Source organism: Psammomys obesus, unplaced genomic scaffold (genome assembly GCF_907164565.1).
Source record: "Psammomys obesus unplaced genomic scaffold, mPsaObe1.curated_primary_1811, whole genome shotgun sequence".
NCBI lineage: Eukaryota > Metazoa > Chordata > Mammalia > Rodentia > Muridae > Psammomys > Psammomys obesus.
Genome location: NW_026596091.1, coordinates 9,981,509 through 9,999,478, shown reverse-complemented (window position 1 = coordinate 9,999,478; position 17,970 = coordinate 9,981,509). Strand labels below are relative to the sequence as shown.

General features: G+C 41.8%; 1 protein-coding gene across 1 annotated transcript in view; it reads left to right on the top strand.

Moving 5' to 3' along the window:
- The window catches only part of Cfap54 (cilia and flagella associated protein 54), a 301,678-nt gene that overhangs the window by 46,749 nt on the left and 236,959 nt on the right, over positions 1–17,970 (top strand). Inside the window, exons 16-20 of the mRNA XM_055627824.1 lie at positions 1,545–1,673; positions 2,028–2,154; positions 4,546–4,632; positions 4,721–4,842; positions 15,394–15,570. Of these exons, the coding sequence (XP_055483799.1) occupies positions 1,545–1,673; positions 2,028–2,154; positions 4,546–4,632; positions 4,721–4,842; positions 15,394–15,570 (642 nt within the window). The remainder of the gene's footprint in view (positions 1–1,544; positions 1,674–2,027; positions 2,155–4,545; positions 4,633–4,720; positions 4,843–15,393; positions 15,571–17,970) is intronic.

The following is a 17,970-nucleotide window of genomic DNA, read 5'->3' as shown; positions in this document are numbered from 1 at the left end:
TAGCTCTTAACAGCTGGAAACAGAAGGCCTGATAAAGTATTCAGAGTCTTCCAGCTGATGTCATAGCTGTGTCACAAGATTTCAAAACTGTCCCTTTATTCTGATATAACCACAAAAGGGTATCCACCATTTTTCTATCCAATATGTTTTAGAAGCTTCAGACAGATGAAGACCGAATCAGGAAAAAAAAAAAAAGCACCATAAAGACTACACAGGAAGTGATGCTTTGGTTTCATGTACAGACACAGTCATTGCAGGGTATTTAGTTACAGTACTGTACATTCCCATCAGCAGACACATGAATAACAGGGACATGCTTTTCAGAATTCCACCCAAAGATCAGTCATCCTCCCACTTCCCCTCTTTAGTCACCTTTGGGTTACAGGGAACTTCTGGCACAGCATCTGCAGCATGTCATTTCTATATGGTCCTCGGCTGGCTAGTTTTCTAACAAAGGACACTTGATTGACTTTGTAATGAGAAGTTCATAATCTGTGGTGGCAGAAGAAGGATTCAAATTTACCTCTTGGCAGTTCACCCGTGTGCTTGAGGCTGTCGGTTGCCTCCCAGGTTTCCTTAGTCACAGGGACATCTGAGGCAGCTCGTGAGAATAGCAGGGAGCTAACTGCCCTCCAGCAGCGTTCTTAGCCCTTGCCTCCCCATGTTTTCCAACAGCCCTGGACACCTGTGGATAGCGTGCGTTCAGCCTTTTTCTGCTGGGGTGATTAGAGAGCACCTGTGATGTGATCACTCTGCCTGAGCCACTAAGGTGCCAACACCAGCCTGAGCTTATGGCTAAGGGAAGAAAGCAGCCAGAAGAAATTTATGATGGAGAAATTAGAAGCATGTAAACATTTAAAAAGTGATATTACAAGTTGGTCAGGGCACATGCACGGTGAGAGTGGTAAACAAACAAATACCAGTTCAGGTAACACAAACGAATGGCAAAAAAAAAAAAAAAAAAAAAAAAAAAAAGATTCAGATTCAAGGACAAGCGGCTCCTTGTTGGGGCAGCAGGCAGAGTGACTTCGTGGATGGCAGCCCAGGGGGCTTTGGTTTTACTCACCCACATGTGCAAAAGATTCTGAGAAGAGCATTTGAACAGGTCTGATAAGTCTTTGTTCTGTAATAGTCTCCCTAGGAGAAAAATGATGTAAAAAAGATATGTAGCTTTTGAAAATCATGCCATGTTGGTTTTTATGGACTCCAAGTCTAATTTTCTAGCTCTGAGGTTCTGAGATTTTAAAAAAAGAAGCTGTAAGTTTTCAAATTGAATGTGTAAAGGACTAGCTAAACTTATGTGAACTTTATATTTAACATTTACCTAATATCTTAGGACAATGAATATAACTGAAATACATGTTTGTGAAAGTTTGTTTTTAGAAAATGGCAAAGTATGTGACTTTCATCTTCTTCGACTGTTCTTGGTCTTTAGCCAAGATTATTTAGTAAAACTGACGTTGGATAGACCAAGTTTCTGTTGTTTGGTTTTGAGTGATTGTTAAAACGTTTCAGCTTTTCCTTTTTGTTTGTAATTGTTCTAGCGAACACCCATGGAGCAGCTGTTTTATGCATATGAACTCCTCGATAAATCCATCACTGCCATGAACTGGACTCGTATGCTGAACACTCTGTCGGATGGTTTATCTGTAATTGACCACTGCTACGCCAAGGTGAGAGTGCGCCAATCTCATACTGGGTTGATGTTTTCCTTAAGTGGGAAGAAGCTAGCATTGCAGGGAGGAATAAAGGGGGGGGGCTTTGTGGAAACTTTCTTCTCAGAGGCCAGAAATAGCTCTTCCTGGAAGAAATCAAGGAGAGTAAGTGTCTTTGAGTTTGTCAGCATAGAGGATACTCTAAGAGAACACACTAAGAGGACATCATGTGAGTTCAGGACTAGAAGTGAGCAGAATTGAATGGCTATGAATAAAACATCTTGAAAGATAATAAGCCATAGCTATTTTAAAGGCTGTTTTGATAACCATTTTTCTTTTAATTTCTTCTTCTTCAACTCTACTGTACTGAAGAACTCTCAGGACCTAGATGGAGACACTTACAAGCCAATCTCAGCAAATAGCTTCATGATGGACCTGCATCTTGAATTAATTCACACCCAGAACCGCATAGCTGTTATACTTCTTGATCAACTGGAAGGTAATGGCTGCCCAAAAATAATTGCACAGAATACACTTGAAGCCAAATTCAAGGGTATAGTTGATTACATTTTGTAAATGTGAACTTGTTGTCCACTTCCCAAATAAGTTTTATTATTTAATTTTTTCTCCTCGGATTAATATCAACAAGATGATTTTTTTTTTTTAGTTTTCAGTTTACTCTTGCATAGCAGGTCAGTAGACTTATAAGAAGGTTGTGTTTGTTTGTTTATAGTAAGTCATTGGTGTTTTGCTAACTCGATAGAACAAGCATTTATTCAGTGCCAACCAGGATCCTTTATTTTTATCTTTTTAAGTAACCATCCTTTCATATTTTGTTTTAAGCATTTATGTGGCTTTAGAATTTGTTTTCAGCTGGGTGGTGGTGGTGCACACCTTTCATCCCAGCACTTGCAAGGCAGAGACAGGTGGATCTCTGAGCTTGAGGTCGGCCAGGACTACAGAGCAAGTTCCAGGACAGCCAAGGCTACACAGAGAAACCCTGTCTTGAAACACTAAAAACCAACCAAATAAACCAACAAAACAAACAAATAAAACAACAAAACCCCCAAAAGATAAACAAACAAACATACATCCATATAATAGTGGCTTATTATATGTGACCCTTTAGAAATCTAGAGGGGAGCGAATAATAATGAAAACATCTGTTTCATCTTAAAGCAAGTGGAGAACCTGCTGGTCTTTCTGTTGCGTGAAAAAGCAGTATTCCTGAGAATAACTAGTCAGGGGCATTATTTGAAGCTGCAAAGATGTGGCTTAGGACTGCACCTTAAAGCTCAGTAGAGTGATTGTGTCTGGTTTCCTTCAAGAATTCTCATTATTTCCTCTATCATCCTTTGTGGAAGAATAGGGCTTTGTTTGTTCTCAGGGTTACTGCTTAATGGTTTACTGTCTAACAGTTGCTCATTAGGTCTTTGAAGGCCAAATGAGTTCTCATGAGGAAACAAACTCAGGTATTGATGGGAGGCCGAGCTTGATTGTCAGTGGAGTTAGTTAAGGTTCTGTACAGTATCTCTGAGTCTCCTCGACTCTTCTGTTGCTGCTTTATGGATCTTCCCTCCTAGCACAGATGATCATTTTCTTCCTTCCGTCTTTCTTCGCTCAAGCATGCTGTGCCAGATTCATCCTCCGTTAAGTGCTTTTTGTGCACTCTTTTATTCAAGAGCTTGACAGGGGTGGCCCAAGGATGAGCATGTCTTTAAATATGGCTCGTCTGTCTCTGCACTGAAAGCTTCCTGGTTCTGTCTTTTCAGCAGTCCCTACATCTAGCACTCATTAGCACAAATAATAAAACTCAACAAAAGGGATGTGTTGTCTCAGATTTCTTTAGGAAACCCTATGTCTTAATTTCTGCTCTATTGCTGTGAAGAAACACCATGATCACGAAAACATAAAAGAAGGCATTTAGTTGGGAGCTTTCTTACAGGTTCAGAGGGTGATTCTGTGACCATGATGGTGGGGAGTGTGGCAGCAGACAGACAGGCATGACCCTGACCAGTGAGGGCCACCTCCTGATCTGCAAGTTGGAGGCAAAGAAAGAGTGAGAGACTGGGCCTAGCATGGGATTTTGAAATGGCAAAGTCTATCCCCAGTGATTCAACAACTTCTATAAGACCACACCTACTAGCCCTTTCCATCAACTGGGGAACAAATATTCAAATATATGAGTCTGCGAGGGCCATACCCATTCAAACCACTATACCCTGCATACTTTGCAGGACAGAAACAAAACAGTATTAGGTCTCTTGTGGACCAGACCTAAGAATCAAGAACTAAAATCACTCTTTCCATCTCCCGGAGCAGCACATTCATTGTATTGGACCACCATGACAGTTGATCCCAATTGTACACAAACTGTAATGTTTGTATTTTAGGTGAAAATTGTCAGGTTTCCACTGTCACCACTATGGTGACACACTTTCTCTAGAAAGGACCAGGGACAGTTTGGTATCAGGACTTGCCATTTTATGTAAGAAGAAGGTAAAGTAGATAAGAGTTTACCCACAAGATGATTCTGTTTAAAAGAAAACAAACTCGAATGTTTTATAATTTGGAAATTCTGTGTCCTGAAGTACGTCACTGAAAAAGGAAGGAGGCGGTGACAATAAAACTGCAGCCTGCTAGGTGTGGTAGCACATGCCTGCAGTCCCAGGACGTGGGACTACAGATCTGAGTCTGGCCTAGGCGACACAGCTGGTTTAGACCAGCCTGAGCCAAACAGAGAGATATTGTCTCAACCAAAAATAAATCAAGGTATGGGCTTATAGGGTAGAATGCATGCCTGGCATGCCCATACTCATGGGTTTGTTCCCCAGCATGGGGAAAAAAGGTTTCCTATAGGTGTTGGTTCATAATAGGTGTTGTTATTCAGTTTTTCAGACTCCAACTGTTAGCACAAATACCTCCACCAAAGGTTCGGGAAAATTAAAGGAAACTAGGAGCATCCAGGGTTTCTCAGGTAGGCGATTAGTGCTGCGATCACTTTTATTTCAATACGTTTAAATGATAACTTGCATCCCGATCATTAGTAAATGTTTGTCTTACAGAATTAAGTGTAATGAATAAAATCAAGAAGAACAAGCTGTCCAGAGCCAGCTTCCTGATGCAGAAAGCTCTTTTACTGTCTGAGAAAGACCCAAAATGCACCACTGCATGGAACTTGTTGATGGTAATATATCATTTTTTTTTCTTGATTTGTGTGTGTATCTTCCCAAAACACACTTTGTTCTCTGGCATCCGATTATGAGCTTTCTGGATGGGCTTACATAGAGCAGCCTGAGCTGGGGGACCAGTCTATACCTCGAGTCCTGAACTGTTTTGAAATGAGTGTTTTTTGTCTGTAGAGGCAGCTGACACGGGAGTCTAACTAAAATAAAGAGGAGTCCAAATAAGGGAAATTAAAATTGGAGTGACATCAGCTAGCCTATTTCATTGTTTGTGTAAGAATTAGAAGGCAGAAATCCCACTGGATAAAGGTACTTTCTCTTCCAGACAGATGCTGCCAACACAGGGAGCAACCTTCCTGTTGATGCCTTTAAAAAAATAATTGTTGGGGAAGGAGCACAAGGCCTCTTGTGTACTGCGCACTCCCTCCATCACTGAGTTCCCTCCCTAGCTCTTGTTGCTACCTTTAACTTTTCACTGATTCATGATAGGTTTTAGTAGAACTTTCTGATGGCATCTGTGCTGAATGTTAGGAGGTCTTCATTTTGGCCTTCTATGTGTGACCCATAAAAGTTCGATTGCATTATCTGTATTTGTCAGCTTCCCAACACTGCAAGAAAACATGTAGAGATACACATCCTAAAAGGAGCCAGGGCTTATTTGGCTCATAGTTTAGGGATTCCAGGTCGCTTAGTCCCTTTGCTTTTGGGTCTGTGGTGATACAGTAGAACATGGTGAAAATGTTTGCTATCAGAGAGCCCATTCAACTCATGGTGCTAGGAAGGGTGGGATCCCAATGTCCCCTTTAAAAACGTGCCCCCTAACCTATCATCCCACTAGGTCCCACATATTAAAGGTCCCACTGCTTTTCAGTGCCTGGGCTGTTGACCAAACAAATCTTCAAGACATGTGACTTTGGGAGATATTCTATATCCTGATAGTGCTCTGGCTGAGTGGGTGTTATTACATTAAAACAGAAAATAATGCTCCTAGCAACCTGGCCAATAAGACAAGAAAACAAGTACGTCAGACCCACGTAGGTTAAGAGAGGTTGAAGACGGAGCACTTATATGTAGTATGCCCATGTGCTAAGGATCGACAGGCAGAACCAAGAAATGGTTACAAAGTGAACAGACTACCACAAAAGAGAGAAGGGGAGGAGGAAGAAAGCATAGACCAGGGGTAGGCTGCAAGGCAGGCCCTTCAACCTTTGATGCAGAAGGGGAGGAGCGGTGGCTAGCTGTGCATGTAAGAAGCTTGCTGGTGTGGAGGTAGGGGTAGGCTGGTGCTGTCTTGCCTCAATAATTTGTTAAAGGAGGAAGCAAGGATTTCTGGTATCCATGAAGGGGGGTTAGTTGGAATGGGAAGGGAACGTGAAGAAGAATTGAGAAACGGGAAGAATGATGATAGGCACTGAGTCTAAGGGAAAGGACCGGCCAGGATACTGAAATTCTCCTTGAGGTTGGAGACCATAGATTTTTAGAAGCTCTTTTTTCGTAGGGGTCTGATATATCCTGATGTGATATGTTTAGCAGCAGTGACAGCAGAATATTTGTCACAGTGAAGATTTGTGCAGGGTTATTCAGTTTTTTTAAATGATAATATTAGATCACAGACTTGCTAGCTGCCCCACTATTTCAGACCTCAGGTGAGACTCCTTGTAGACAACAGGCCCTTGACATGAAAGTTAAACACAGAGATTGAAATGTGGGGGCTTCTTGGTTTTCAGTCCCTGGTGGACTAAGGCCTTGTCGGGTGGTGTGGAATTATGCTGCCCTGTAGAAATATATGGAAACAGACTCTCTTCCTTGCTCAGGGGACTTCTCTGAAGGCTGCTTTTTTTCTTCAGGCTCTCTTGTCATACTGTACATAACAGCTATATTTCAACTTTTCCACTTTAAGATATCTTGCTTGATGGTGTTCCTCTCCAGGTTTTTGAAGGGAAGGTCCTCTTGCCCTGTAAGGACCCACCATGGTATCTCTGCAATGATTTACTGTTCCTTAATACTCTCCTACCTTGAGGCCTGTTCATGACTTACCCGTTATTTCCCCCTTGGTCTCGAGGCTTTCTCCCCTAACACAGCTTATTAGGAAGAGCGATTATGATATCAGCTCTTTTCCTGAACCTGCAGCACCCTGTCTCTCTGTTATTACAGTTAAGAACTGAATGTTCACTGCATGAAAACAAAACAAAACAGAAAACAAGTCCAGAGTGATAGGTAAGACACTGAAGTGAAGACTTTGTTAAAGAAAAGTCATGAAACTGGACCACCTTGTAAGAGCCAGTCAGAGACCAGAAACTGAGAGTCTGAGAAAGCTAGAAGGATGTGTTTGAGGTTAGCAAGTAGGATTTTGGAAACTTGGACATAGGGTAAAGTTGAATACTCAGTGAACACTGAGTAGCCAAAGATGAGGGGACAGAGAGAGAGAGAAAGAGAGAGAGAGAGAGAGAGGAAAGAATACAGAGGGCAAGGTGTACAGAGTCTCAAAGGATCCAGAAGTTGTTGAGCACTTGTCATCCTGCATGTTATTGGCTTGAAGGGCTTTGATGTGGGAGGGGCAGGGGGGCTGGGAGAAGGATGGTAAAGCAAGAGAGCAGATGGAAAACAGAGGACTCGAAAGAGCTCTTGCACAGCAGGCTAAGGGCTTTGAATGGTTAGACAGTATCACAATCCACCCAAAGGATGAGGGAAAAGCTTTTGAATTTCCAGCCTTTGAGTTAGGGGTGGGGACTAGTGGCAGGATTGGGTGGTCTGAACTCATAAGTTCAAGTAGTTTCTGATCTTTGTTGGAACATTTCTGGATGTGTTCAGATCTATTTTCTCAGCAGATGCTTCATGGCTGCCTGCTTAGAGGACATTGACACTTCAGTCCCATTTCTGTGGAGAGTAAAACATAATTTCTTAAAAAGAAAACATTGCTCTCATGACCAATCCCACATGCTTGTGATGAGTAGGAAACCTTTGGAGTTTTCTTTCTATTTCCACAATATGCCATTTCCTTCTTCTAGCTCTCCTTCCCACCTATGCTGGGGAGGGAGATGGTAGAGCGAGAGTCTAAGTTTCCAGGTCTTTCTATTTCCTAAGACTGCTTGAACACCATAAAAACTATGAGGAGAATGTCCTCATAAGATAGCTCCATAAGATGTGTTTAGAAGCTCTGTTGTTTACTCCACAAGGGGTTTTTGCCAGCTGGGACTGTGTTGAATATTTATTTGAGATCCAGCATCTTCGGTAGCCACCTCGGCTCCTCAGTGGCAGCTTTCATCTAAGTGTTATGGTGTCATGATCACTCCTCGGGGCACTCTCCTAAACAGCGATGTTACAACTCAAATAATTGTCAAACTTTCTTTCCTTAAAGAAGCAAAATAAACTTCTTTCCCTTGGCAATCATTCTCTGCCGAGGAATATCACAAAATGTTTTACATTATCATGGTCTGGTAATAAAATTGTCCCCAAATCAGTAATTGATGTATCACCTGATACCATAAAAAGGTATGAAAAAGTTTGAGTCTCTTAGGAACTCTTAAATAATTCATACTCTGTTTTGGTTTTTCAAAAGTTTTCTGCCCTTGTGGATCCATATAATCTTATCAAGTGTTTGTGACTCTGAACCAATTAAAGGTGGACTGATTTGTTGCCACAGACAAGGGACATACTTTTGATATGTTAGCATCCCAAATGGGTTGAATGGCTTTTTTTTCCCCTTGTTTAGAGGAATGCATTTATCCCATTCTCCTGCCTTGGCTGTTTGACTCTGCCAGTCTGTTTGGTTTTGCACATCAAGCCCTCCCTTTATTGTAAGGGATAGCACGTAGTACCCCTACTGGATGCTTTTCTCCTTTTGAGTTGAGCAGACACCCTGTGGCTTATGTTAGACATTTAGTTCACCAAGGGGTCTAACAGATGACCTTTCAGTATCTTAGCAGATGACATTTTCTCACTGGAAAGAGACAGAGACACTCCTGAGGGTTTTCAGGGCAGTGTTCCATGATGCTGATTCCTGCATCCAAATATCACAGAAGGGGGAAATACTTCCCTACTATTAAATATAATCAGGTAGAATATAGATACTAAAGATGCGAAAGGGACCTGTTGATTGCTCTGCCCTTGGAAGCTGAACCTTCTATAGCAATATGAAAAGATGGCGACTTTAGTGTACGTACCCCAGAAGCAATCCCTTGCAGAGGAAAAAGGTTCTCTCTGTGACCGACCTCTGTATGGAAATGGAGCTTGGCAAACCATCCATTGCTAAGCCTGTGTGCTGATGAGAAGGCAGTGACCCTGTTTCAGGAATCCTCTGTCCTTCTTGCCTACACACCATTTTTTCAGAGCTTCCATTGCAAAGCAACCCAGCAGCTGCATCTGGTTTTCTCCCAACACTACCTGCTGGAGTCAAAGTGTCCCTGCTGCAGAGATAAAGTCAACAGTGCCAAATCATGGTGTTAGTGTCCCAAACTCTAAGCAAAGGGGCATTATGGCTTAGCAGATTCATTCTGACTATTGGTGCAGAATGTCACTGTGTAGTCCCATTTTAGAACCAGAGCTAAGAGGAAACCAGAGCCACTGGAAGTCCAACAAGTCCTGGCTTTAATGTTTCCAGAATTACGCCTATAATTCTATCCTGTGAACCAAACTGGCAGTAACTGAGTTTAGTTTATTTTTTCTTATTTACGGAATTTCAGTCAACTCGATCCTATTTGTATCTCTTGAGGTAAGTGTGAACTGGCCCACACCACCAGATCCTCTCGGTCCTTTATGCTTGTTCTATACTGGTCTTCCTTGTGGAAGGGCAGAGGCCTTTCTAACTCTGACCCCTCCCTCTAATGAAGTCATGATTTGTACCCTGGCTTTCATAGTTAGGTGGGCATAGTTACATGGTAGAGATTTTTCTTTTCATCTGTCTTAAAGGTGCAGTGTAGTGGACTATATCTGGTTTGTCTTCACAGGTGTTTTTTTTTTTTTTTCCAGCTTAGCTTTGCATTTGGATACAGTGGCATGGTAGTTAGGAGTATAGGGGCTTGGGTAGAGTTCCATTTCTGCCATCGATTAGCTCTATGTCCTGTGTTATTGATGTCCTCTTAAGTCTTAAGATAGTCATTGATTAAAGGGAGCTTCTTAGGAAGACTTGATGAAATGGTGTATATAAAATTCTTAGCTTAAAAACATTGAGCTGGAGAGATGGCTCACCGGTTAAGAGCATTGGCTGTTCTTCTAGAGGACCTGAGTTCAATTCCCAGCACCCACATGGCATCACACAACTGCCTGAAACTCCAGATCCAAGGATGCAACATCCTCACACAGACACACATGCAGGTAAAACACCAATGGAATACAATAAAAATAAGTAAATCATTAAAAAATTTCTTAGCTTTTGGTACAGAGTGAACAGTCCACAAACGTTAGATATTAAAATTATAATTGTTATCATTATTAGCCTACCCTTCACTATCAACACTCTGTAGCAATTTGTTTGAACTATTTTCCGAGATTTAGATGTATTTATCTTCATAAGACAACACATCATGTCCCATGCCTTTTCTGAAACCATGCATTTTATTCTCACAATATTCCTGGCCATGGTTCTTGGGGAGATGACTTAATCTACTTTTCATCTTCTTCTGATGTGTCCATCATGACGCTGGGGCCCAGAGTGGACCTCAGGGAGGGCTGGCTCTGAGACAAGTAGCGAATGTGACACTCCATCAGTGTAGCCTCGTGATAGTTATTTAGATACATCTTAATCGTGCCCTCAAGATTGCATTACATATTTCCATTAATGTTCTGATGCGCCGTGGGTGTCAGGCATGTGTCACATGTATTTAGTATCAGCGCGTCTTCATAAGCATTGGCAAACTTCTGAAAAGAGGAAGGCCCCATTTTCCTTAATGGAAACTATAGGCAGACACATTTGCATTCACACAAAAATACTCAGGTGCTCAGTTTATGCAGCACACTGTTGAATAAATGGCCATGGAGAGTGTAGTCGCTTCCTTTGAGCACTGCTGAGGGAGGCTCTTTGCATTGAGGGTCATTTCTTCCTTTACGTTTGGTAAGCCCTTCTAATTTCCAAGGGCTTTCAGGAGAGGGTGTGTGGCTAGCTATTTTCATCACATATCTGGAATGCAAGTTTTTGAACTAAGAGTAGGAATAGTTATTCAGATTTTGCAGTTGTGTGTCCTCTAAGCATCGTTGTAGATAGCACTCTTGTCCTTACTGATACCCTTTTAAAATTGTGTGCAGTTGGTTTTGAGAATTTCTCTTCGGATTTTTCCCCCCAGATATTTTCTCCTGTGTGATTGAAGATCTTAAGCTCTCACCGGACACTTTCTCATGAATGAACTCTCCTAGAAGCAGCAAGATTTGTCTTCCCAAGTTAGGACTTTAGTTTTAACAGGCATGAGAGTTTCCCTTGAGTTTTGTTGTGGATTTTTTTTTTACACTAAGTTCCACCTCTTTCAAGAAGGTATTTTTTTATTTCAAAAACATTAGAAAATAAAAACAATGAAGACTGACTGTAAAACAGTGAAATTAATTCAACAAGCCATCAGAAGCTGTAAATAAGACCCAAAATTGCATTATCACGAAAGAGAAGGTAAAGAGTTGGTGAAAGCTGACTTCCTCCACTCTCTCTTCTAGCAGCTCTTAAGACATCATCATTGAGATGCCAAATAAGTTCAGTTTAAGCCAAGTGCTGAACTGTGCCTTTTTAGTTTCATGTTCTTAAGACAGGTCTTCACTATGTTGTCCATGCTGGGCTCCAACTCACAATCCTCCTGCCTCAGCCTTGATGTATTACAGGTGGGTCCAGTTAAACCAATCACTAAATCGTACATACACCAACAGCCACTTGAAAGTACACAGCTCACAGCTAATTTACCAAAAGTTATGTTACTCCATGTTTTTTTCTACCTACTTTTTTAAAAATTTAATCTTTTTATTATTTTTTCTTTTTTTATATTTTTTAACTTTTTTATTTTTTATTAATTACACTTTATTCATTTTGTATCCTCCCATAAGCCCCTCCCTCCTCCCCTCCCGATCCTACCCTCCCTCCCCTTTCTGCATGCATGCCCCTCCCTAGAACCCCTGCACAGATGTAGCCCATGGCAGTTCAGTGTCCAAGTGGGTTACCTAGTAATGGGAAGAGGGACTGCCTCTGACATAATCTGATTGGCCTGCTCTTTGATCGCCTCCCCCTGAGGGGGGGGAGCAGCCTTACCAGGCCACAGAAGAGGACAATGCAGCTACTTTTGATGAGAACTGATAGAATAAGATCAGAAAGGAGAGGAGAACCTCCCCTATCAGTGGAATTTTTTTTTTTTAATCCAAATCTAGGATTTTATTTTGTACTTTTCTTTCACACTTTTTTTTTTAAAAAAGATTTATTTATTTATTATTTATACTTTATTCTGCCTGCATATACACCTACATGCCAGAAGAGGGCACAGAATCTCATTATAAATGCTTATGAGCCACCATGTGGTTGCTGGGAATTGAACTCAGGACTTTTGGTAGGACAGCCAGTGCTCTTATCCTCTGAGCCATCTCTCCAGCTCCACACTTTTTGATACAAACTTTGTTATGTCTTCTAACATAGTTTCAGTTGGGCCATGGAATCTGAGTCAGGGATCTCCTCTTAGAGTTGGTCAGAACCCAGTCAGAACATTTTAAACATATGGTTTAAATGTATTGTAATAAACTTCTACACCATCATGATTAAGTATGACTTTCATTTAGGGCACAGTGAATGGATCCAAAGAGAGAAATGAAGCACCGTCTCTGCCACCAAGCCATTTATAACAAGGCACGGCCACGTGGCTACACAGATAACACACAATGGAATACCCAGTGGGAAAAAAAGTTAGTAAGAATGAATCGGAAGGGGTGCTGAGAACACGGGGCTGTCTCAGAGATGTCAGTGGAGGTGATGTTTCAGTAGGTCCCGAACCAGCAAAGCTGCCTGGGAGGAGGGGATTGCATAGAAGTCAATGGTTTTAGCGGTTTGGGTTAAATAGAGAGGTAGGCACAGTATAAGAAAGCAAAAGAGTAGACAGGGAGATGGAGCCAGAAGACACATCCATGGCCATTAAAAAAAATTCTGTGGAGAAGTTTGTCCATTAGAAGGTATTAGAATATATTTTGAAAGTCAACACTAGAAGTTGAGGAGCTCAGAGACGGAGCAAAAGATGACTTGCTTGTAACAGAGAGCAGACTGCTGGCCAGATGCAGCAGGTTGGTTGGTTTTGAAAGGAGCCAATGTAAAATTACCCTTCCTAATGAGCTGTAATTGGTGGTGGAGCCTCATGATCACAGCGACTCGATCAGTCATCAAGGTTGGCGAGACCCAGGCAAGCATTAGGAGAGTGAGGACCTCAGAGTGGAGGTCACACAAAGAGCCCTTCAGGGAGAGAGACAGTCTTCCCTTAAAAAGCTCAGAGAGGAGCCTCCTTAGGAGAGACGGTCTGAAGGAGAGTAGGAGAGACAGCACCATGCACAGCATGATGGCGGTCCCCAGAGGAAAGGCTTCACACCCTTTCAGACTTTGATAGGCTTTTGTTGGGGGAGGTGGGAAGTTCCACACTAGGAAATTCAGCCTGCTCTCATCAGGGCTGAGGAGTCTGATACTGGGTAGGAAAAGAAGCATCTTGTAGCACACCATGACGTCTTCTCATCATGTCTCTGTGTTCCAGAGGGCATGGCGTGACTTCCTGTGGAAGGATGAAAGGCAGCCAGAGAGTCTGTGATCTGCCGTTTCCTACCTGAAGCAGTGCTTGACAGTTCTTGACATACTTCACAATTATCCCTAGCATTTGTCAATGATTGGTAAACATCCAAGCCCCACTTTTGGATTTTCATTTTGTGTTAGTGAGGGACCACCCTGGCCCCTCTCTGAACGAAGGGACACTTGGCCGTGCTTATGGCTTAGACTTTCGATGTGCGCGTGCAGAACCACCGCCAAGCACTGGATAAGGAGGATTTTAAAGCCGTGCCGCTTTAAAATTTCAGTTACCGCTAGTGATCTTAGAGCTGGACGCCAATCACTCAAGTAAAACCTAAAAATGACAGGTTAATTTTGATTTTGATGCAGGCCGACTCTTATTATCTCAGGGAAAACCACCTCTGGAACTTTAGTCTGACAATGGGGTGCCTGTTAGCTCACTCAGCCTTGAGCATCACTTAAAGGCACACTCCAATTCCATGTCCAGTCTTTTCTTCAGTGAGCTTGAAATCCAGGTCTGCACATGGAAACTTCAAACTCCACATGTCTCCTGTAGGACAAGCAGCACAGGCTTTGTGCAGCAGCATAGGAGTGCGTGAGATCTGGGAGACAGTCTTATTTTCCTTCATAGTTTTAGGAGCGTGTCTTTCACATTTGTTTACGGGGGTGGAGCTTCTAGAATACAAAAGGAACGGTAGCTCTCCATCTCTTTTGGGGCTTCATCGGAAATTCCTTTATTTGTTTTTGTTTTGTTTGTTTTTGAGACAGGGTTTCTCTGTGTATCCTTGTCTGTCCTGGATTCACTTTGTAGACCAGGCTGGCTTCGAACTCACAGAGATCCACCTGCCTCTGCCTCCCTGAGTACTGGGATTAAAGGCGTGTGCCACCATGCCCGGCTCCTTCAGTGTTCTATTAGGAGCACCGAGAGTGGTATTTTAGTGCTTTATTAACTAAACTTAATATTTTAATGATGCCAATTATTCCTAGTTTATTGAGTTTTTTAAAATTAGTAGGTATTTAGGATGTTCAAATACGTTTAAAATAGTTATGGTTTTGTTTTATGTGTATGAGCATTTTATGAATGTAAGTATGTGCGCCATGTGTATGCCTGGTGCATGCAGGGCCCAGAGGACTTTGGATCCCCTGGACTGGGATTAGAGGAGGTTGTACATTGGTATTAGGAGCAAACCTGGGTCTTTGGCCAAACTGTCTTTCTACCCTGTTTAAACATCTTTAAAAGTGAAGCTAAATGTGTTTGGTTCACCTGTGATTATTTTAACTAGCGTTGTTAGTATTATTAGGACATTTGCACATCTCTGCAGGTGCAGCTCGTCTGACTTTAAATAGTGTTTAGTGTTGAGAGTGAGGTATTGTCTCTAATATATAATGGCTTGAAATAATGATTGCTTCTCCTTGAGAATTACAGAATTAACGTTTTTGTCCATTCTAACTTCATCTTGATGATCTAAACTCTCAAGGACACCCCTTTTACATATTATATGTATCAATAGTCTTATTTCTTGAGAGTCACATTGCAAGTTATGTTAAGGGTAGGCTTGTGGCTTATCAGTGTAAATACAGGTGTGTCTGTTATGAACTTCCAAAGCCTCACCATCACATTAGACACATGCATCTGTCTCCATTGATGAGGCTTGTTTAATGGCCTTTTTATAGTCTTGCAAAACCAGCCAGTGAGACATATTGACATGTATATGCCTATGGGGTTCAGAAAATGGCATCTAGAAAGAGAGCATTTACCACAAGAGAATTCTACACATACAAAGGAGGCTCCAGCTCCTGAAATGTATTTTTCTATTTTCACACTTCGTTACAGGAAGCGTATGCCTTAATTGAGAAGATAGAAGCAGAACAAAATGCCCTCTATTCCTATCAGAAGTACTTGGTGAGTCCGAAAACAAAGAAGAGCCGAGTCCCTCCCCCGCCCATCCTGCTGGCTCGGACTTACTGCTCTGTAACTCTGAAGCCCGCTCCATTCACTTCAAATGTTAAGGTACGGTGCCCTCCCAGGTGCTGCATCATGCCATGCAACAGAAATGCTTTTATGACTGCAGCGACTCCTATTATTATTGCTTTCAGGACGCCGATAGTCTTATTTATAAGCACCAAACATTAGATTCGCATTTGCACTTCTTATCTACCCTTAATTTATTCATGATATTTTCCCCTTTATGAATTGTCCTCTAAAGCTATCTCAAACACTTGGGAAGGGGAGACAATAGAGAAAATACTTCCCTCTGTGGGTCTCTGGCACAGTGGCACTGTGCTCAAGGTAGAAGGCTAAAGTAGAATCAGACATTGGAAGAAGGCAACTCCTTTGAGAGCCAGCGTTGGAGACAAAGCAGCAGGACATAGGAATTTGAAGGTCATGGGTCTAGAGATTCTGTGTAAATCTCCCTCAAGTCACCATGGAAATAAGTGACAATCCAAATGTCTCTCCAAACACAAATCTTTATGCATTTATTAGGATGAGCCTCTTCTGCCATCCCTGAGTCCCTGAACTCAGCCTAAATGGGAATAACTCTTGGGATTTCATTTCCTAACAAGAAATCAGCTCCAGCTAGTTTCTATTTTAAATATTACTTTTTCCTCTTTTAGGTGCTCTTTGATGTTGTGCCACAATACATTCCTATCTTTGATTATCTTTAGGGCATTTTGTGCTCAGAGACTTTGAAGTCAAGAGTATGTAAGTTTAAAATTCCAGCTCCCCTAGTTACTGGCAGTACAGCTTCGGAAAAGCCAAATACAGTTTGAAGATCTCTTTTCATTTGTAAAGCATGTTTGTCGTGAAAAGAGGTGGAGTCGGGGCAGGAGAAGTATGTAGTTAGCAGGGACCTCATCCGGCCCCCATAAAGCCCTTACTCTGCCCCCGGAACCACACAAACTCGGTGTGGCGCAGCGTACCTTTAATGTCAACACTTTGGAGGTGGACGCAGAAAGATCAGTTCATGGCCATCCCTGGCTGCACACCAAGTTCAAGACCAGCATGAGACCCTGTTTAAGAAAGAAACTGAACTAAGATAAAACATTATCTACATATTAGCTGATGGCTTTCTACTACTTTTATTAAGCACACGTAATAGAAGTTATCAAAATAATTACTGGAGTTATGGTTGTATTACTTTGTGTATTTTTTAATTCTATACAGTGAGCTTTTCCCCCTTGAATGTCAGCTGTCAAGTTCTGTGTGAATTAACAGGCCCAAAGTGAAGCATGGATGAAGTGTAGCTCATTCTTGAGTGACTGCAGATGGACAGGGCTGGACTTTCTTGAGAATGCTTATCCATTACACGTTGTTTTGTTCTTTGAAATTGTGGTAGCAGGAATAGGATTTATTTTGCATATAAGTGTGCTGCTGGGAGAGCATCATTAACATTGGAGGTTTTAGACATCCGTGCTGAGAGTAGGCCTCCCTGGTTTTAGAAGACTAGTTCAGAATGAGAATTTAGCATTTGTTTTCAAATATTTTGGTTTAACCCAAACATTAATTTTTTCAGTATTTCTATTTAGTGGCAGCTTTCTCTATGTTGCTTGAACATAGGAAGACATTTGCACCTCATATTTGAACCATAGCTCTAGTGCTTTTTAATGGCTCGTACACAATAACATTTATGTACATTACTCTTTAGGAGAGCGGATTCAGGAAGGCTTGCCCTCTGCTTCCTCTTTGTCACCACTAGGTGGTACTGTGGGCTTATGTAAGTTTTCTGGTTTGCTGGTTTGGCCATCTTTTGTCTCAGTGAAGCCTCCTAAGACATCGCTTCATTAAAATCTGTCTCTATAGTTGCAAATGCTAATGTTACTTACATTGTCTATAAAATCTTATTTCCAAAGTTAGTGATTTGCTCACACCATCTCCATTCTTATGCAAATTCTAATTACACATTGCTCCTTTGTGTTACACAAACTAGGAGCAAAATAAAAATATAAAATTGGCTTGTAAAAATGCTTTTAGAGAGAATTTGCTCTGTAGATTCTGCTTTGTCTGGTGTAATTAAGAGCAGTAACAATCTGTCACACCACACAGCCCATATCCCCCCCTCCCAGCCCCACCATGGAAACTGTACTCCTTTTGTATGGATGATCAAGAGATGTTAAGTCCATTATTTTTGTGTTTGTGTTTTGTTGTGTTTCCGAGATTCACTGGACTTTTACTCTGGTCTTCCAGCCTCCAGTTTCTCAGCATTCTCTCTCCTCTGTCTCCCCCTATTTCTGCATTTCTGCTCATGTTGGCTAGCACTCTTAATTGGTCATATATGTTATAACCACCTGAGAAGTTTTCTTTGGAAGCACAAAGGGTCAGGCACAAGCCTCACCCGATGAAGCCAGGAAGCCTTGGGTGGTTTGGCTATAGGTAGTTTTATACAAACAATTCTTTAAAAGAAAGGAACCT